Source organism: Lipotes vexillifer, unplaced genomic scaffold (genome assembly GCF_000442215.2).
Source record: "Lipotes vexillifer unplaced genomic scaffold, Lipotes_vexillifer_v1.1 scaffold139, whole genome shotgun sequence".
In the NCBI taxonomy this organism is placed as follows: Eukaryota; Metazoa; Chordata; class Mammalia; order Artiodactyla; family Lipotidae; genus Lipotes; species Lipotes vexillifer.
The window spans coordinates 1,088,217-1,102,663 of record NW_006793370.1 but is presented as its reverse complement, the minus strand read 5'-3'; the positions used below and the strand labels follow the sequence as shown (position 1 = coordinate 1,102,663).

Genomic DNA, 14,447 nt, shown 5'->3' with positions numbered 1-14,447 from the left:
CAGCAGGAAGGTGGAATGGTTGAACAAGGATGTACACATTCACTTTAATGACATATTTTAGAAGTTATTCCTCCACCTTTGGTTACATTCTATGGTTAGAACTTAGCCACATGGCTATACCTAGCTACACGGATTGCTGGAAATGTCCTTATTCAAAGTGGCCATTTGCCCAGCTAAAAGGGTCTTTTTATTCTACTGTGGAGGAAGAGAATATACAATGAGAGGGCATTTAGTGGTCTCTGCCACAGTAGGCAAACATCAGAGGTAAATTTGAAAAATTCATTTTGATGGTATTGTTAAAAGATGAATTTTGAGGAAGTCTTTGCTATTTTTCACAGTACCCCATAGATTAATATTCCGTATTTGTGGTTTATTACAAACTATTTCTTTAAATCTTGAAGGAAATTGGTCTGAAAAAATTCACAGGACAAAGATATGGCCTATGACATAAATAGTAAAAATAGAAATGATGTCATGTTCCTGCTTAGCTAATGTAGAATAATTTCATCAGGTAATGCACTGTTGATGAGTTAATAGCTTTGTCTAACTCTCCTGAATATGTAATGTGCCTGAACTCCTGGTACATTGTGAGAGCTTCAGATGGGGCCTTTTACAAGTTACTCATTTTATTTTATGTGGTAAGAATTCGCAGTGCAGGATTTGGATTTCTTCTTGCTAATATGTTGTATGATGGTTAAAAATGATGGTAATACATCAGTTTTGCTCTAGTGTAGTAATCAACTGGGCACGTTGGCCATGCTATAGTGTTGGATATAAATACTTAAGGGTTACTACTCACATCTGATAAAGAAAGGGAGCAGTCACCTCAAGTTTTCTGTTTTCTAACTTTTAGGACCATTTTATATTTGTATTGTATCTATATGTGGAACTAATCAAAAACATATATATATATATATAAAGTGTTTTATATATATATATATATATATAAAGTTTTTGATTAGTTCCAAATATATATACATATAAAGTGTTATACTCAGTAACACACGGAAGCACATATACACTGATGTAGAGTTTCTCATGAATCAGTTGTTTTCGTAAGGGAATACTATAGGCATATACACTCACTCATTTGGAGGGATAAGCATTTTACTTTCTGTTTGTATACAGTAGGTTTTAGTAATAACTTTGAACCTATTAACACGTTTTCAGATATATTTAAATCAAGTATTTAGTATAATAGTGTGCTATTATTTTTAGTAATATTTATTCAACATGCCTTCTTTCTTCTTCCAGAACTGGGGCTTAGGTCTAAGTAAGCGGGTCAGTGATCTTGGAGTCAGAAGATGTAGGTTCTGACCTTGGCTCTGCTGTGGACTTGAGTGACCTTTACACTCTGCCCAATGGCAGCCCCCTCTGTACAAGGGGCTCATCCTATCGGGGGCTTTCAGCAGGGGACCTAGGACACTGTTCAATAAGGGATGACTTTCCCTTCTCATTTATTTTTCTTTTCCTCCTGTCTCCTTGCCTGACTCTCTGCTTAGTCAAGTCTGGTATTTTCTGGGAGAGTTCTAACGATGTCAGTGACGGCCCTTTATGCTTCGTAAAGAGTTCACATGAGTGGGTGGCTTCAAACCAATTGCAGAATTAGAAGGAAAATGACAGACTCTGTAGTTCTTACCATGAAGGCATTGATGAAAAATGTGAGGTTAGCTATAAGCCTACTGAGAGAATCTTAACTGGATAATGCTTTGAGTTCAATTAAAATCACTGTTTCAACCATTCTCTAAGACTAGGATCAGACCCTATATTTTCAAAAATGAAAGAATAATTTTGTTTTGTAAACATTGAAATCCATTTAGTCTTTGATCCAAGGTGTTCCCTAGTACTAGAAATTTTAAGTAAGGTCAGAAAATCCATTTGCAGGAAATTATATGTAAAACATTAGTTTTAGTTTCCAAAGGGTTATGTTAGGTTTGGGGTAAGCTCATTTGCTGTTCTACCTTTTGATTAAAATGAAAATTGACTTTCATTTTATAAATCCTAGAGATCCTTATTTTTATTTAAACTATTACCCCAAAGACAACAACAACAAATGCCACTTTCCTAGGCTACTAAGAACCAGAGGAGAAGCATCCTGGGTGCGTTTCCAGTTGTCTGTTAGACCGCTGAATTTTCATCCATATTTAACAAATGGCATTATTCAGTTTCATGAGGTTACTGTGTCACAATGTCTGTGTTAGAACTTTATTTTCAGAGGTTCCTTTAAATGGGCAGAAATCACGGCATGTTGGATTGATTTCGTCTCTTTCATCCATCCACTGGGTTAGTTTGTGGCTCAAAACTCATTCTGATATGTAGGACACTTAAAATTTAGGATTTCTCAGCACTGCAGCAGAATCTTAAGCCAGAAAAGTCCCCATCTCTTCAGCTCTCCTTCCGCTGGCTGGCTTTCTGTTAAAAGTGGGTTTCTTCTACTGTGTCCCTAGGTAGCAGTCTCAGCTCTGCCTGTGTGGGATCCCTTACCAGATGGCCCTCTTAATAAATGCCTTGCTTTTCCCCACCCTCACTTTCTTGATCCAAATGTGAAATGCCAGCAAATAAATAAGAACATTGTACTCTGATGAGTTCTCTTGAGACGGAGGAAAGCCCTGGGGAGGGGAAGCTAGAGACTGCTTTTCTTTTTGCTGGACAGCTCCTAATTACTGGCCAGTAGATAGAAGACACCGTTTAGACAATAGAGAATTTAAAGGTAAAGAAAGAGAGAGAGAGAGAACAAATTCTCCATCTTATTCCAAATGCCTTTGCTAACCGGAAAGTATGCTTGGATTGTTGGGGTCCGTTTGAAATATTCTGCGAGATCTTTGCATGGGGGACCACAGACTTTGGACTCGGGGTAGGTGATGGCTGTGTGCAGATTTCACCGCCAGACTCAGAGTGCAACAGAAATGGGTGGGTAATGAGAGCAGAGCAGCCAGTTCTTTAATTGAATTAAAAGCTGGGTGACATCAGTGCAGACACCTGTCCAATTACAGACAGGCCAAGGTGTTTACCGTTGCTGTACAAGCGGTTCGAAGATGACAGAAATCTTTCCGCCCACAGATTAACATAATGAAAGAGAACAGATTACAGTGGACGCCAGCCAGACACCTAGGTTGGCAGCTGAGGGTGGGGTGGGGGAGGGGGAGGAGTGTGCTCAAGGATGTAAACAGACACGGAGTCACTTTTTCTTCTCCAAAACGTGTTGGCCTTTGAAAAGGATGCCACTTTGTCTTGTGTCTCAGGCTCGGTTTCCAGGCCGAGCATTTATACTTGTCTGCATTGAGTCAGAGTTAATCATAAAAATCTCAGTGTCAAAGCCGACTCCTCTGTTGTTTCCCTGCTTCTCAGCATACAGTTTTATTAGAGGCACAAAAGCTTGCACAGCTGGTGTCGGCTCCACAGTGATTTTCTCTTAGGTAGTCAGGCCACCTCCAATTATTAATATTTCTCTTCCGCTCCTTTGAAACGAGGTTAGAGCACGGGAAACCAAGTGTTGGAAATAATAATCTATCAGTCAAAAGAAACAATGTCTGTTCCTTTGCTAGCTCCCTGGAAAGGGTAGGACGGCAGTGAGCATCTCTTATAGTGAGGCAGACAGCTGAGTGAGCTAAGAGGATGAAAGGTCTTTATATTTTGGGCAAACATCAAGGGTCCACCTTTGGTGAACCATCGTAATAACTGCTGGAAAATAGGACAAGTAAAGAAGCAAAAGGTCATACCCTCTGCATTCAAGGAGCTCCCAAAATCATGGCGAGGGACTTTAAACTGCACAGTTCTCGAGAAGGCTCTTCCCCTCTGCCAGGCAGAAATCCTCAGAGCACACAGTTTGGAGCCTAACGCACTAGGGCTCTTAAATTTCCTCCTGTGATGTGCTGCCACCGCTTAAATCACGTTCTTGCCCCTGCTCTTTCGGCCTGGGCTTTCTGCACCCGCCGAGGTCCACAGGACTGCAATTCAAAGGGACTATACTTACTTTACTTCAAACTCCCTTGGTGTGGCCCATCAGGATTTCTCAATGTTAAGCATTAATGCAAAATGCATTATCGCTTAGCAGTGAGAGTTCTGGTCTGGCTGGTGCCAATGATTTTAATCCGGATACCAACACTCCTGTGTTTCATGGGATCCTAACACTTTTAAGACATCAATAATGCTTCCTTTATGCTTATGGAATGTTCTTTTCAGCTCACCCTCTTCCATTATCAAAAGAGACTGGCAGGTTTCCTGACATGGTTGGGACCATTTTCTGATTTCACAGAGTTTTGCGGCTGAAAGGGAATTGGAGAGGTCATCTGGCCTGCCTCGAGGTAGGAACAGTCTCAAATTCAAAGGGTAAAAAGACTCCTCTGTGATGTCTGCCAGAGAAAAGGGGCTCATATCCAAACCAATCTTAAAAGTTTTCACTGTCAGGATATACTTCTTTATTTTAAACACCCTAAGGATCGTCAAGGAGACTACCCCATATTACCTTATTGGGTTTTCTGTGGACACAGAATACAGTGTCTATGCCATATTTTTCTCTCTGGGATTCCTTTATAAATATGTCACTCTGTATGTTTTTCAGTATTCTTTTAAGTATAATACTGAAATATACTTTCATTGATTATCCTTTTTTTTCTCTTTGCCTTTAATTAAATATAGATCCCCTATCATCTTGGACTGGCAGCTCTGGATCTTATAAATGCCCTTGTCCACTTGACATGTATGCAGGCATTTTGCTTTATGTATTTAATGTGTGTATTATCGTTATCATGAGGGTCCTTCTAGCTCTAATATTTTCTTAGATTAGAAACCTTGTAAAAGATCAGCTGTAGTCTGTAGCACCTTTCCCAGAAGCGTATAGAAGGAAAGTTGATAAATAATTGTTTGGTAATGATATGCTGTCATAGTAGTGCCACTTTTTTTTCTGGAGAGTGTATAATCTAAGTCTGACTCTGACACTTAAAGGAAGACCATTTGGCCAATCACTCAATGGTCTCTAGGGATATATCCAAGAAAGAAAGGCTACCTTGCCTAGTCTTGGGGAGAATATGTTTATTTTTTGGTAATAGCAGAACTTTTTATAAGCATTAACTTTAATCCATCCTGGTAAACTCTCCATACTGAGAAACAAAAGAGAGAAACCGCATGTCTCAGGCAATAGGATGACTTGGTCGTTATTCTGATTTAGTGAGGACCACTTGGTTGACCAGCCCCTTCTACCCCAACCTCAGTGTAACCTGACAAGAGGAGAGAAAATGCTCAGTCATTACACAGCTCTTCTTACTGAAGTCGATGATACTAACCCCTATTTAGGGGAAATTATTCCGATGGTTTGACAAACTTTGTCTCTGAGACACAACATTATAAGCAAGATCCCCACTGCAAATAGGAAAGAAAGGCCACCTCAGACTCAGAAAGTACGGCACGTTTTTTGAAAATGTGATTTACAAGCCACCCAAAACTTTCTACCCGCGATTCGAAGTTGGCAAGAGCCCAAACGTCAGCTTTTTCCTCTCCTGCTTCTCTGTTTTCTATTTTGCAGCTCTCATTTCTCAGTGTTTATTATTATTGTTTCACCTGCCTGGAGATAGGAATGTGAGCACTTTGGTAAATGGCCTGAAAGATGATCCGGTTTCTCTCCAGCTTCTTTCTTTCAGAATATTGGGATTTTTCTATGAAATGCAATTTGGTAAACTTCTCTACCAAAGCACAAACTGAAGAATGCAAGTTTGCTGAGAGGAATATTGCCTGTTTCTTTAGGTCCTTCAGGTTAAAGGGGGGAAGAAATTAGCAAAGGAATTTCATGATAAACCTATACACGCAGAGTGCCTCATTTAATGAAGGCAAGAAAGGTTAAATAAATCACCAAAGACCGTTTAGTGAACGTGAACTCAGCATCTGGGTTGACATGATCCTTCTTAAAGTCTCCACTGATAACCTTCTTGTTAAGTTGGTATAATAGTCACAATTCCAACATTGCACTTCAGCTATGATTTGGAAAGAAAGAATGTCTCAGGGAAGGTACTTTGTAACATAATAGAACTGCTTTTTATGTTTCCCAGTGATAATCATCTGGATGTATGACGCACCTTCATGCTAAAGACTGCAGAGCATCAAACTGTATACAGCCACTGTGCCTTTTGTGACACAATATATCTGTGCCCCAGCTAGGTCAGGGCCACCTATGAGAGGCAATGCCACCTAGGTTTTTAGGTGATGAACAAAGGAAGCATTTCATGTCCCAACATATTTTCCTTGCTCACTGTAGGATTAAAAATTTTATTTTCTGGGGGCCGGTTCATTACTTGTTAGTATGACATTATACTAATTCAGACATGCAACTCATCTTATTTAGACTTGCAGTATTGATAGATTTGAACTTGGCTATAGGAAAGACGTGACGAATGCCCAAGATTTTCAAAGGATAAAATGGCTGGGATATATCTCACAAGGACACGTTAGTTTTGAACCCGGAATTTAGGGATCATGACGGAGGTACTGAGAAATGGGAAAAATGGTAGTGTGTATATGTTAATCCCAGTCTCCTAATTTATCCCTCCCTCCGCCTCACCTCTGGTAGCCATAAGTTTGTTTTCTACATCTGTGACTCTATTTCTGTTTTGTAAATAAGTTCATTTGTACCATTTTCTAGATCCCACGTCTAAGTGATACCATGTGATATTACTCTTTTTCCGTCTGAGTGACTTCACTTAATATGATAATCTGTAGGGCCATCCATGATTAACATATACACACTACTATGTATAAAATAGATAACTAGTAAGGACCTACTGTATAACAAAGGGAACTCTACTCAATATTCTGTAATAACCTGTATGGGAAGAGAATCTAAAACAGAATGGATATGTGTGTATGGATAACTGATTCACTTTGCTGTATACCTGAAACTAACATAATATTGTATATCAACTCTACTCCAGTAAAAATTTTTAAAAAAGAAAGAAATAGGAAGAGGGAAGTTTGCCAGATAATTTCGACTGTTGGGTCTGGATTGGGTCAGGTTGAGAGTGAAATGCTAGCTGAACATCCACGTGGGATACACGGCCTGCAGGTAGAAATGCAGAACCGGAGCTTGGAGGAGAGATGTGAAGTCTGCAGATATAAATGAGAGACGAGGCTTGATGAACTAATGAAGGCAAATGTTCAGAAGAAGTGAACTGACAGAGGCAAGTGTTCAGAAGAAGAAAGAAGCCTGAGGACCCGACCTTGTAAAAAAAAAAAAAAAAAAAAAAAAATTAAGGGACTGTGAAAGGAAGATGAGTTGGTCAGGAAAAGCAAGGAGCCCTCAGTAATTTCGGAGGACTCCTTGGGAAAATTCTGTGGCCCAGACGGCAGCTGTATAAGGCAAAATCCAGGAAGTAGGGGAGATTAAGGACCGCGGAAGGGTTTACTTGGTCTGGTGTGTAAGGGACCACTAGCGATCCTGACCAGATAAAAATCAATATTTCATAGTACAGCGCAGGCAGAAACTGAGTTGGAATGGTAGCATAGCTTGGGCTACCAAGGCTCCGTGCTAGAGTTCTCCCCTTACACGCCTCTGCGTTGAGCATGTTATAGTCCCAAACTCATTTAATCTTGATAGTAACACTTCGAGGTGAATACTGTAGTATCCCCGTCTCATATCCCCATGATACTATATTATCCCTGTGAGGCCTCTTCTTCGAGATAGATACGATCATTATCTGTTTGCAGATGAGGAAACTAAGGCACAGAGGTCTGAGCAACTTGCCCAGACCCATACCACAAATCAGTAGTAGAATTGGCATCTGGACCCGAGCAATGCGGCGTGAGCATCTTTGCTCTTAACCACGACATCACTACATGATGAAGATGCATATGTGATGCTGTAAGCTTTCCTTTAAGACTTTTAGCGGAAGGAGAAATAACCTCTTTTTTAAAAGTGAGCTCAGAATGTGGGTCATGATCTGGGAGATTCAAGAGGAAATGACAGTCACAGTGGCAGGAGTGAGGGAAAGCAGAAGGTGACAACATGAAGGCGTTTTGAAATTAGAGCTGCGTTTGGCATGAGATGGTCCAACGTGTATGTGTGTTAGCTCATTGGCTTGCTGTCTTCTTTGGCCGCGGGCTAAGATGCTGGTGCCAAGTGCAGCCGAGAGGGTTGGGTAGCCCAGGGGGATGCTTGGGGGGAGCTGCTAGAATAAAGACTTGCAGGCAACACTGAGGACTGAGGGCAAGTGAGAAGGGCCAGAGCAAACAAGGGCTGTGGTCTTTGCTTCATCCTGATCTTTGCTCTTTTAATATTTTATCCTTTCTCCTGGGGAAAGGGAATAGGCGAACATGTATTTTAAAATTTGTTGTTGAACGATGCAAGCTGTCATCAATACCAGTTCACTAAAACAATCAAGGTTTACTCGAAAAAGGGATACTACGAGTAGGACCATCTTTTTATAAGAATGATGACAGTCTATGTGATTAGGGATTAAAACAGCTCTAAAACCTGCAACAGAAAACAATGGTGAGCAAATAATATTTTTGATATTTCTTTAATTCACGGGATTAACTAAATAAAGAGCCTCTGCCTTGATTATAAACACCAGTAAACAAAATGTGTTTTAGTTTCTGCAGGCACCTTTAATTGCGGAACAAATCTTATATATCCACCACCAAGTCAGGTTAATCCAACACTTCCGTGGGCAATGCTTCTGTTTAAGACAGGTGTCTTAATTAAATAAACTAATACTTTTGCAAGAAGTACAAAAACATAATTATTTAATTGGCTAATTGTTCAACTATGTTGATTTGCATATTTGTTAGCCGCAACGTGAATAAATAGTTTGTATACGTGTACCCTACCGTTAAAATAATGAAGTAACTCTTGGGAGTAGCATCTCCTAATGTGTGTTAATAGATGTCGCATAAGACGGACTCTCTAGTTAAATAAGATTGAAAAATGTGAGGTAAAAGAAAATGAGATAGTTTTGTTTCTGCGGGAGGTCTAGTATCCCGAAATGGGATGATGGCCGTCTTCAGTATCAGGTACACTGGGCTCTGCTTTACGAACGATATGTGGAATCCCCCATTTTTACAGGGGAAACATCTCAGGGGCATTAGCGTCCGAGAAGCACATTTGGGAAAATGCTATTTAGAGCTGTCTTAACAATAAGCAGGTCTCTCTCTCTTTTTTCTTCTTTAAATTTTTTTGGAGTATAGCTGCTTTACAATGTTGTGTTAGTTTCTGCTGTGCGGTAAAGTGAATAAGCCATACGTATTCATGTATCCCCTCTTTTTTGGATTCCCTTCCCACTTAGGTCACCACAGAGCACTGAGTAAAGTTCTGTGCTATACAGTAGGTTCTCATTAGTTGTCTATTTTATACATAGTATCAGTAGTGTATATATGTCAATCCCAATCTCCCAATTCCTCCCACCCGCCACCTTTCCCCCTTGGTATCCATATGTTTCTTCTCTACGTCTGTGTCTCTATTTCTGCTTTGTAATTAAGATCGTCTATACCAGTTTTTTCAGATTCCACATATATGTGTTAATATACGATATCTGTTTCTCTCTTTCTGACTAAATTTCTTCTTGCTAGTCACACTATCCTGCAATCAGCACACAGGCAGGAAAATGAATTAAAGAAGCATGTTTTTGTTTTCTGTATCTCTGTGTCTCTACCCCCCTTTCTTACACACACACACACACACACACACACACACACACACACACACACACACACACAATACTCTGTATAGCTTCTTCTGGTAAACATTCAAACCTCTTTTTGTCCCCTTTTATTACAGGCATATTGACAGGCTTGCTACCCTTCAGAAACTATGCGGTAACCCTAGCTGCTTGCACTTTGGCTGGCTGTACCGAGAGCTCGCATGCACTGAACATCTCTACTCCACAAGAAGGTAAAGTAATTTCAAAGGTCTTGACTTCCACATTTCAGTCATGAATAATAAAATAGAAGAAGAGCTAAATGCTGCAAGGCCATTTGCTACAAACCCCAACCTAATTTGATGACAAAGTGCATTGCCAGGCCATAATTGCTCCATTTTTTGGTGGGGAGCGAAAATGAATCAAACTCCATACCCTTTAATGACATGCATCTTTAATAGCTGTAATGCAGATTAATGGGCTTTTTAATTGCTGTTACATTGTTCATGCAAGAGCCTTGTCATTAATATGAAGCATCTGAAAGATTAATGAAAGCTTCCTCATTTTACTGTGGCTCAGAAGTAAATCTAGAGACAGTCTGACTAAAAAGAATTGATTGTATGGCGCAGTGTGAAATTGAGAATCAAACGGCTGATTTCCACGGTCTCTTTTAACTGCTAAACCCCAGCATGAGCAACAATTATTTCAGTGTGATAGAACCTCCAAACGCCGATCGAGGCATTATTAATCACGGCCTGCTTCCTTCCGACTCAAGTCGCACTTTTGTTGTACCTGGAACTTACAAACTGTTGGCATAAATTAATGTTTCAGAAAGCATACATTTAGGAAGGCAGTGGGAAAGAGAAAATATTTTAGCGCTCTAAAGCGAAAGCTTTGCTCAAGCATCAGAATGCATCTCTTCAAGAAAGAACAGCTCTCAAAACATTTAAAGCATTGTTACTTCGTAGTTCTCTCTCCTGGATGAGAGGGATTAACACTGTCTGTACAACTGTCTGTACAACACAACTGTCTGTACAACGCTGTACAACTCTTACTGTCTAGTTGTAAAGTTATTCGGGAGACTTAAAACCTTGATCTTTAGGGAAAAAGAGTCTGCCAGTCTCTCTCTTTTTCACTATCCCTCCACTGCCCCTTACCCACTTCCCCTCCTTCCCCCCTCCTTCTTTTAAATCCTTAAAGCAAGTACCACTCTCACAGAAAATGTGTAAAGAAAGACAATGGAGGCACTTCCCTGGCAGTTCAGTGGTTAAGACTCCACGCTCCCAATGCAGGCGGCACAGGTTCTATCCCTGCTCAGGGAACTAAGATCCCACATGCCACACCAGGTGGCCAAAAAAAAAAAAAAAAAAAAAAAAAGACAATGGCTCATCTGTTGAAACCAGGACAGAAAACAAGAGTTTGTAAAATCCTTCTTGTGACAATTTGTTCTTCATGCCTTGCACCTGACCTCACCAGACCACCCTCACCTGGGCTACAGCATTGGTGACCCATCTTCCGTGTTTTCTCAGTGTTCTCTCCATCTGGTCTACCAAGACTAGCACTGTTTTTCTTATTGCGTCTTTGCTTCTGCTGAGGCATATATCATTATTCCCTTTTCCAATTACTTCCACCAACTTCCATATGGCACAGATTGTCCTATATCTCACTCTTTTCTCCCCTCTGTCCGTGTCTTGCCTGGTACCCTCCAAACCTACTTCAGAGCTCAACCCCAGAGGGATTCCTGCTCATTCAGTTCACCATTTTCTTTCCATTATTTCAGGATTTCCCAATTTCTAGTTTTTCCTTAAATGTATTACTAATTTACTGAATGATAGGTATGTTTAGGATCAATTTCTAAAAGTGTTTTTAGTTCCTGTGACTCCAGTTCATTGACCATTACAGAAAATAAACAGGCCCCCTTTACTAAAAGAAAAAAACCTCACATACGTTGTAGTTTTCATATGTAATTAATTCTGTATTTTCTGCCTATTTCTATGGCTACATATAGGTTTTCTTATATGGATTATGAACCGCTCTCCCTAGCATTGCTTATCTTAGATCAAAAGCTCCTCAAGGGTAGGGATTCTGTCTAATTTGCTTTAAAAGGCACAGCCCAAGTAGAGATTATGGGTTAATAATACTTGTGATGAAGTAACACAAGTATCAGTAAAGTGAACTAGTGTAAATACTCCCCGTCCATCATTGAGGCAAATTCCCATAAATTCAGGACAGGTATTTAGTACTGTTCCTAGAGCAATTACTGACAAGCTGCCCACGAATCAAGAACATTTCCATGCATGGGATTTCCGGTTTTATTCCATGATTTATTGGTTTGGGTCTGAAAAGTTTGAATTAGAAAAGTAAACTAACTTTAGACTCTATATATCTTTTTAATTTTTCCCACAGCACCACAAGAGGTTCAGCCACCAGTAGCCAAATCCCTTCCCAATTCTTTGTTACTCTCCTGGAATCCACCCAAAAAGGCAAATGGTATTATAACTCAGTACTCTTTATATATGGATGGGATACTAATCTATTCAGGCAATGGAGAGAACTATACAGTCACAGGTAAGACTTCTATAGTTATAGTCTATATTAAAGACTATATATTAGTATATACTTACAAATTAATATATATATTTCAGTATATATATAGTATATGGTATATATATTATACATATATAATATATATTTATATATAAAATAGTTATCTGAGAATGCAGTTTCAAAAGTTGGGTTACTTAGTTTTGTCTCCTGTTAAATCATTAGAATTCCATGACCTTTGTGGTTACGTTACACTTACAGTGAAGCCAAAGCTGGAAAAATGGAAAAGGACTCACGCTGGCTCCCTTCCCCCTCCCCTAAGGCTGTCTTACTGCGTGTTCTCTACCATTGTCCCACCACTCCTTACCTGAATCCTTCTGCTAATATACCTTTGCACAGGTGCAGAGGGGGGTTTGGAAATGTATAATATCAACACAGACAGCTCAGCATATGACTCCTCTGCCTCTAACTGATCACAAGATTGAAGCTGGGACCCAGTGTGCTCCCCAGCCGTGCTCGCAGTACAGTGATGTCATTTCAGTTCAGTTGATGTCATGTCAATCCAACTGAGGCAATGATGTCATTTCAAACAAATGCCACTGGCACATGAATTAACCACTTTAAAATCCTCATGAATGTGGCATAAGCTTAAGACTCGGAAGTGTGACTCAGTGTGGTTTGAATTTGAAACCATTTGGGAAGAAACATAGTATATCTGCCTAGATCATATTATAAATTGTCATGACACTTAAGAAAAGTGCATTGTTGGAAACCTTGTGAAACACGAGGCCTGTATTATGTACGTTGTCTGGTGCCTGAATGGTGTTTATATTTGTATGGTAATAGTGGTTATATATTTTATGATATTTTAGATATTATATGTGACTATTAGGTGAGCCATCCTTAATCAAATATTGATTGATGAAAAACTGAGGCCTTAGAGAGTTTAAATTCTTCATGAAAGGTCGTAACAGGTTAGCGTCAGAGCCAGGATTAATTGTTTATGTATTCACTCTTTCACATTAATGCCAGGTACTAAGGTTGTAACAGAGAACCAGCCAGACACCGCCTCCCCTCAGCTCCTTGATGCTCATGATTTCACGGCAACACATAAAGATGCAGGAATGAGGCATATTGGCACAGGGCTATGGCATTCATCTAATTGCGTTCTCTGAATTTATATTTTTTGTATCCTCTCTAGTCTGAGAGGCTTCAAAGCACAAGAACTATTACTTCTGTATTTCATTCATCATGGTTGGATGGAATTCTATAATACTTATTCTGTGAGGTAGGTGTTATCGTTACCCCCATTTTACAAATGAGGAAATTGAGGCACAGAAAGGTTAAGCAACTTCCTTCAGGCCACACAGCCTGTGAGAGGTAGACTTTGGTACCATCTCAAGTATTCTGACTAATGATGAGTATGTGGTCTTAAAACAAGTTAGTTAACTTCTGAGACTTAGTTTCTGAAACAGTAAAATAGAAGTAACTGCAATTTTCAGGATTTTGAAGGGAACTAGAACTAGAAAAACACCTAGCATGTTCTTAGTAAACTTAGTAGAGAGAACTAAACTAAAAAATAAATACTAAAACTAAAAATAGATTACCCCTTGGTATTCCCTGGTGGCGCAGTGGTTGAGAGTCCGCCTGCCGATGCAGGGGACACGGGTTCGTGCCCCGGTACGGGAAGATCCCACATGCCGAGGAGCGGCTGGGCCCGTGAGCCATGGCCGCTGAGCCTGCGCGTCTGGAGCCTGTGCTCTGCAATGGGAGAGACCACAACAGTGAGAGGCCCGCGTACCGCAAAAAATAAAGAAAAGAAAACTAGATTACCCTTGCCCTAGGATTATCTGAAGGCATTATTTTAGCTAAAAGTTATTGACCATAGAAATTATTTCAGAAGAAATGAAAACACATCATGGAATGAACTTTACCCATATATTAATCATGATTACACAAAATACTTCTGTAGATCCAAAATTGTCATCATGCATAATGGGGAAAGCACACCTTTTAAGCCCACTGTAGACATTTCCTCTGAGAAGCCTTCTTGGACTCCCAAATATGAGTTAGGTATGCCCCCTGTGTGCTCACTGAGTGCCTTTATGCCCCCTCCCCATTTTTCTGGTTTGCGTTGTCTTGAATAAGGCTGTTTGTTTACTTGTCAGTTTGCCCTACTAAACCATGGGCATCCTAAGGACAGGGCCACGTCTACCGTGTTCATGACTGCATCTCCAGGACTGATTACAGAGAAGGTATAGAACAAACAGTGCTGAATAAGTG

The 14,447-nt window shown here is 40.0% G+C and overlaps 1 protein-coding gene across 1 annotated transcript in view; it reads left to right on the top strand.

Moving 5' to 3' along the window:
- Nucleotides 1-14,447, top strand: part of USH2A (usherin) — a 773,469-nt gene that overhangs the window by 323,097 nt on the left and 435,925 nt on the right. The window contains exons 30-31 of the mRNA XM_007466317.1: nucleotides 9,761-9,874; nucleotides 12,027-12,188. Coding sequence (XP_007466379.1) covers nucleotides 9,761-9,874; nucleotides 12,027-12,188 — 276 coding nt within the window. The remainder of the gene's footprint in view (nucleotides 1-9,760; nucleotides 9,875-12,026; nucleotides 12,189-14,447) is intronic.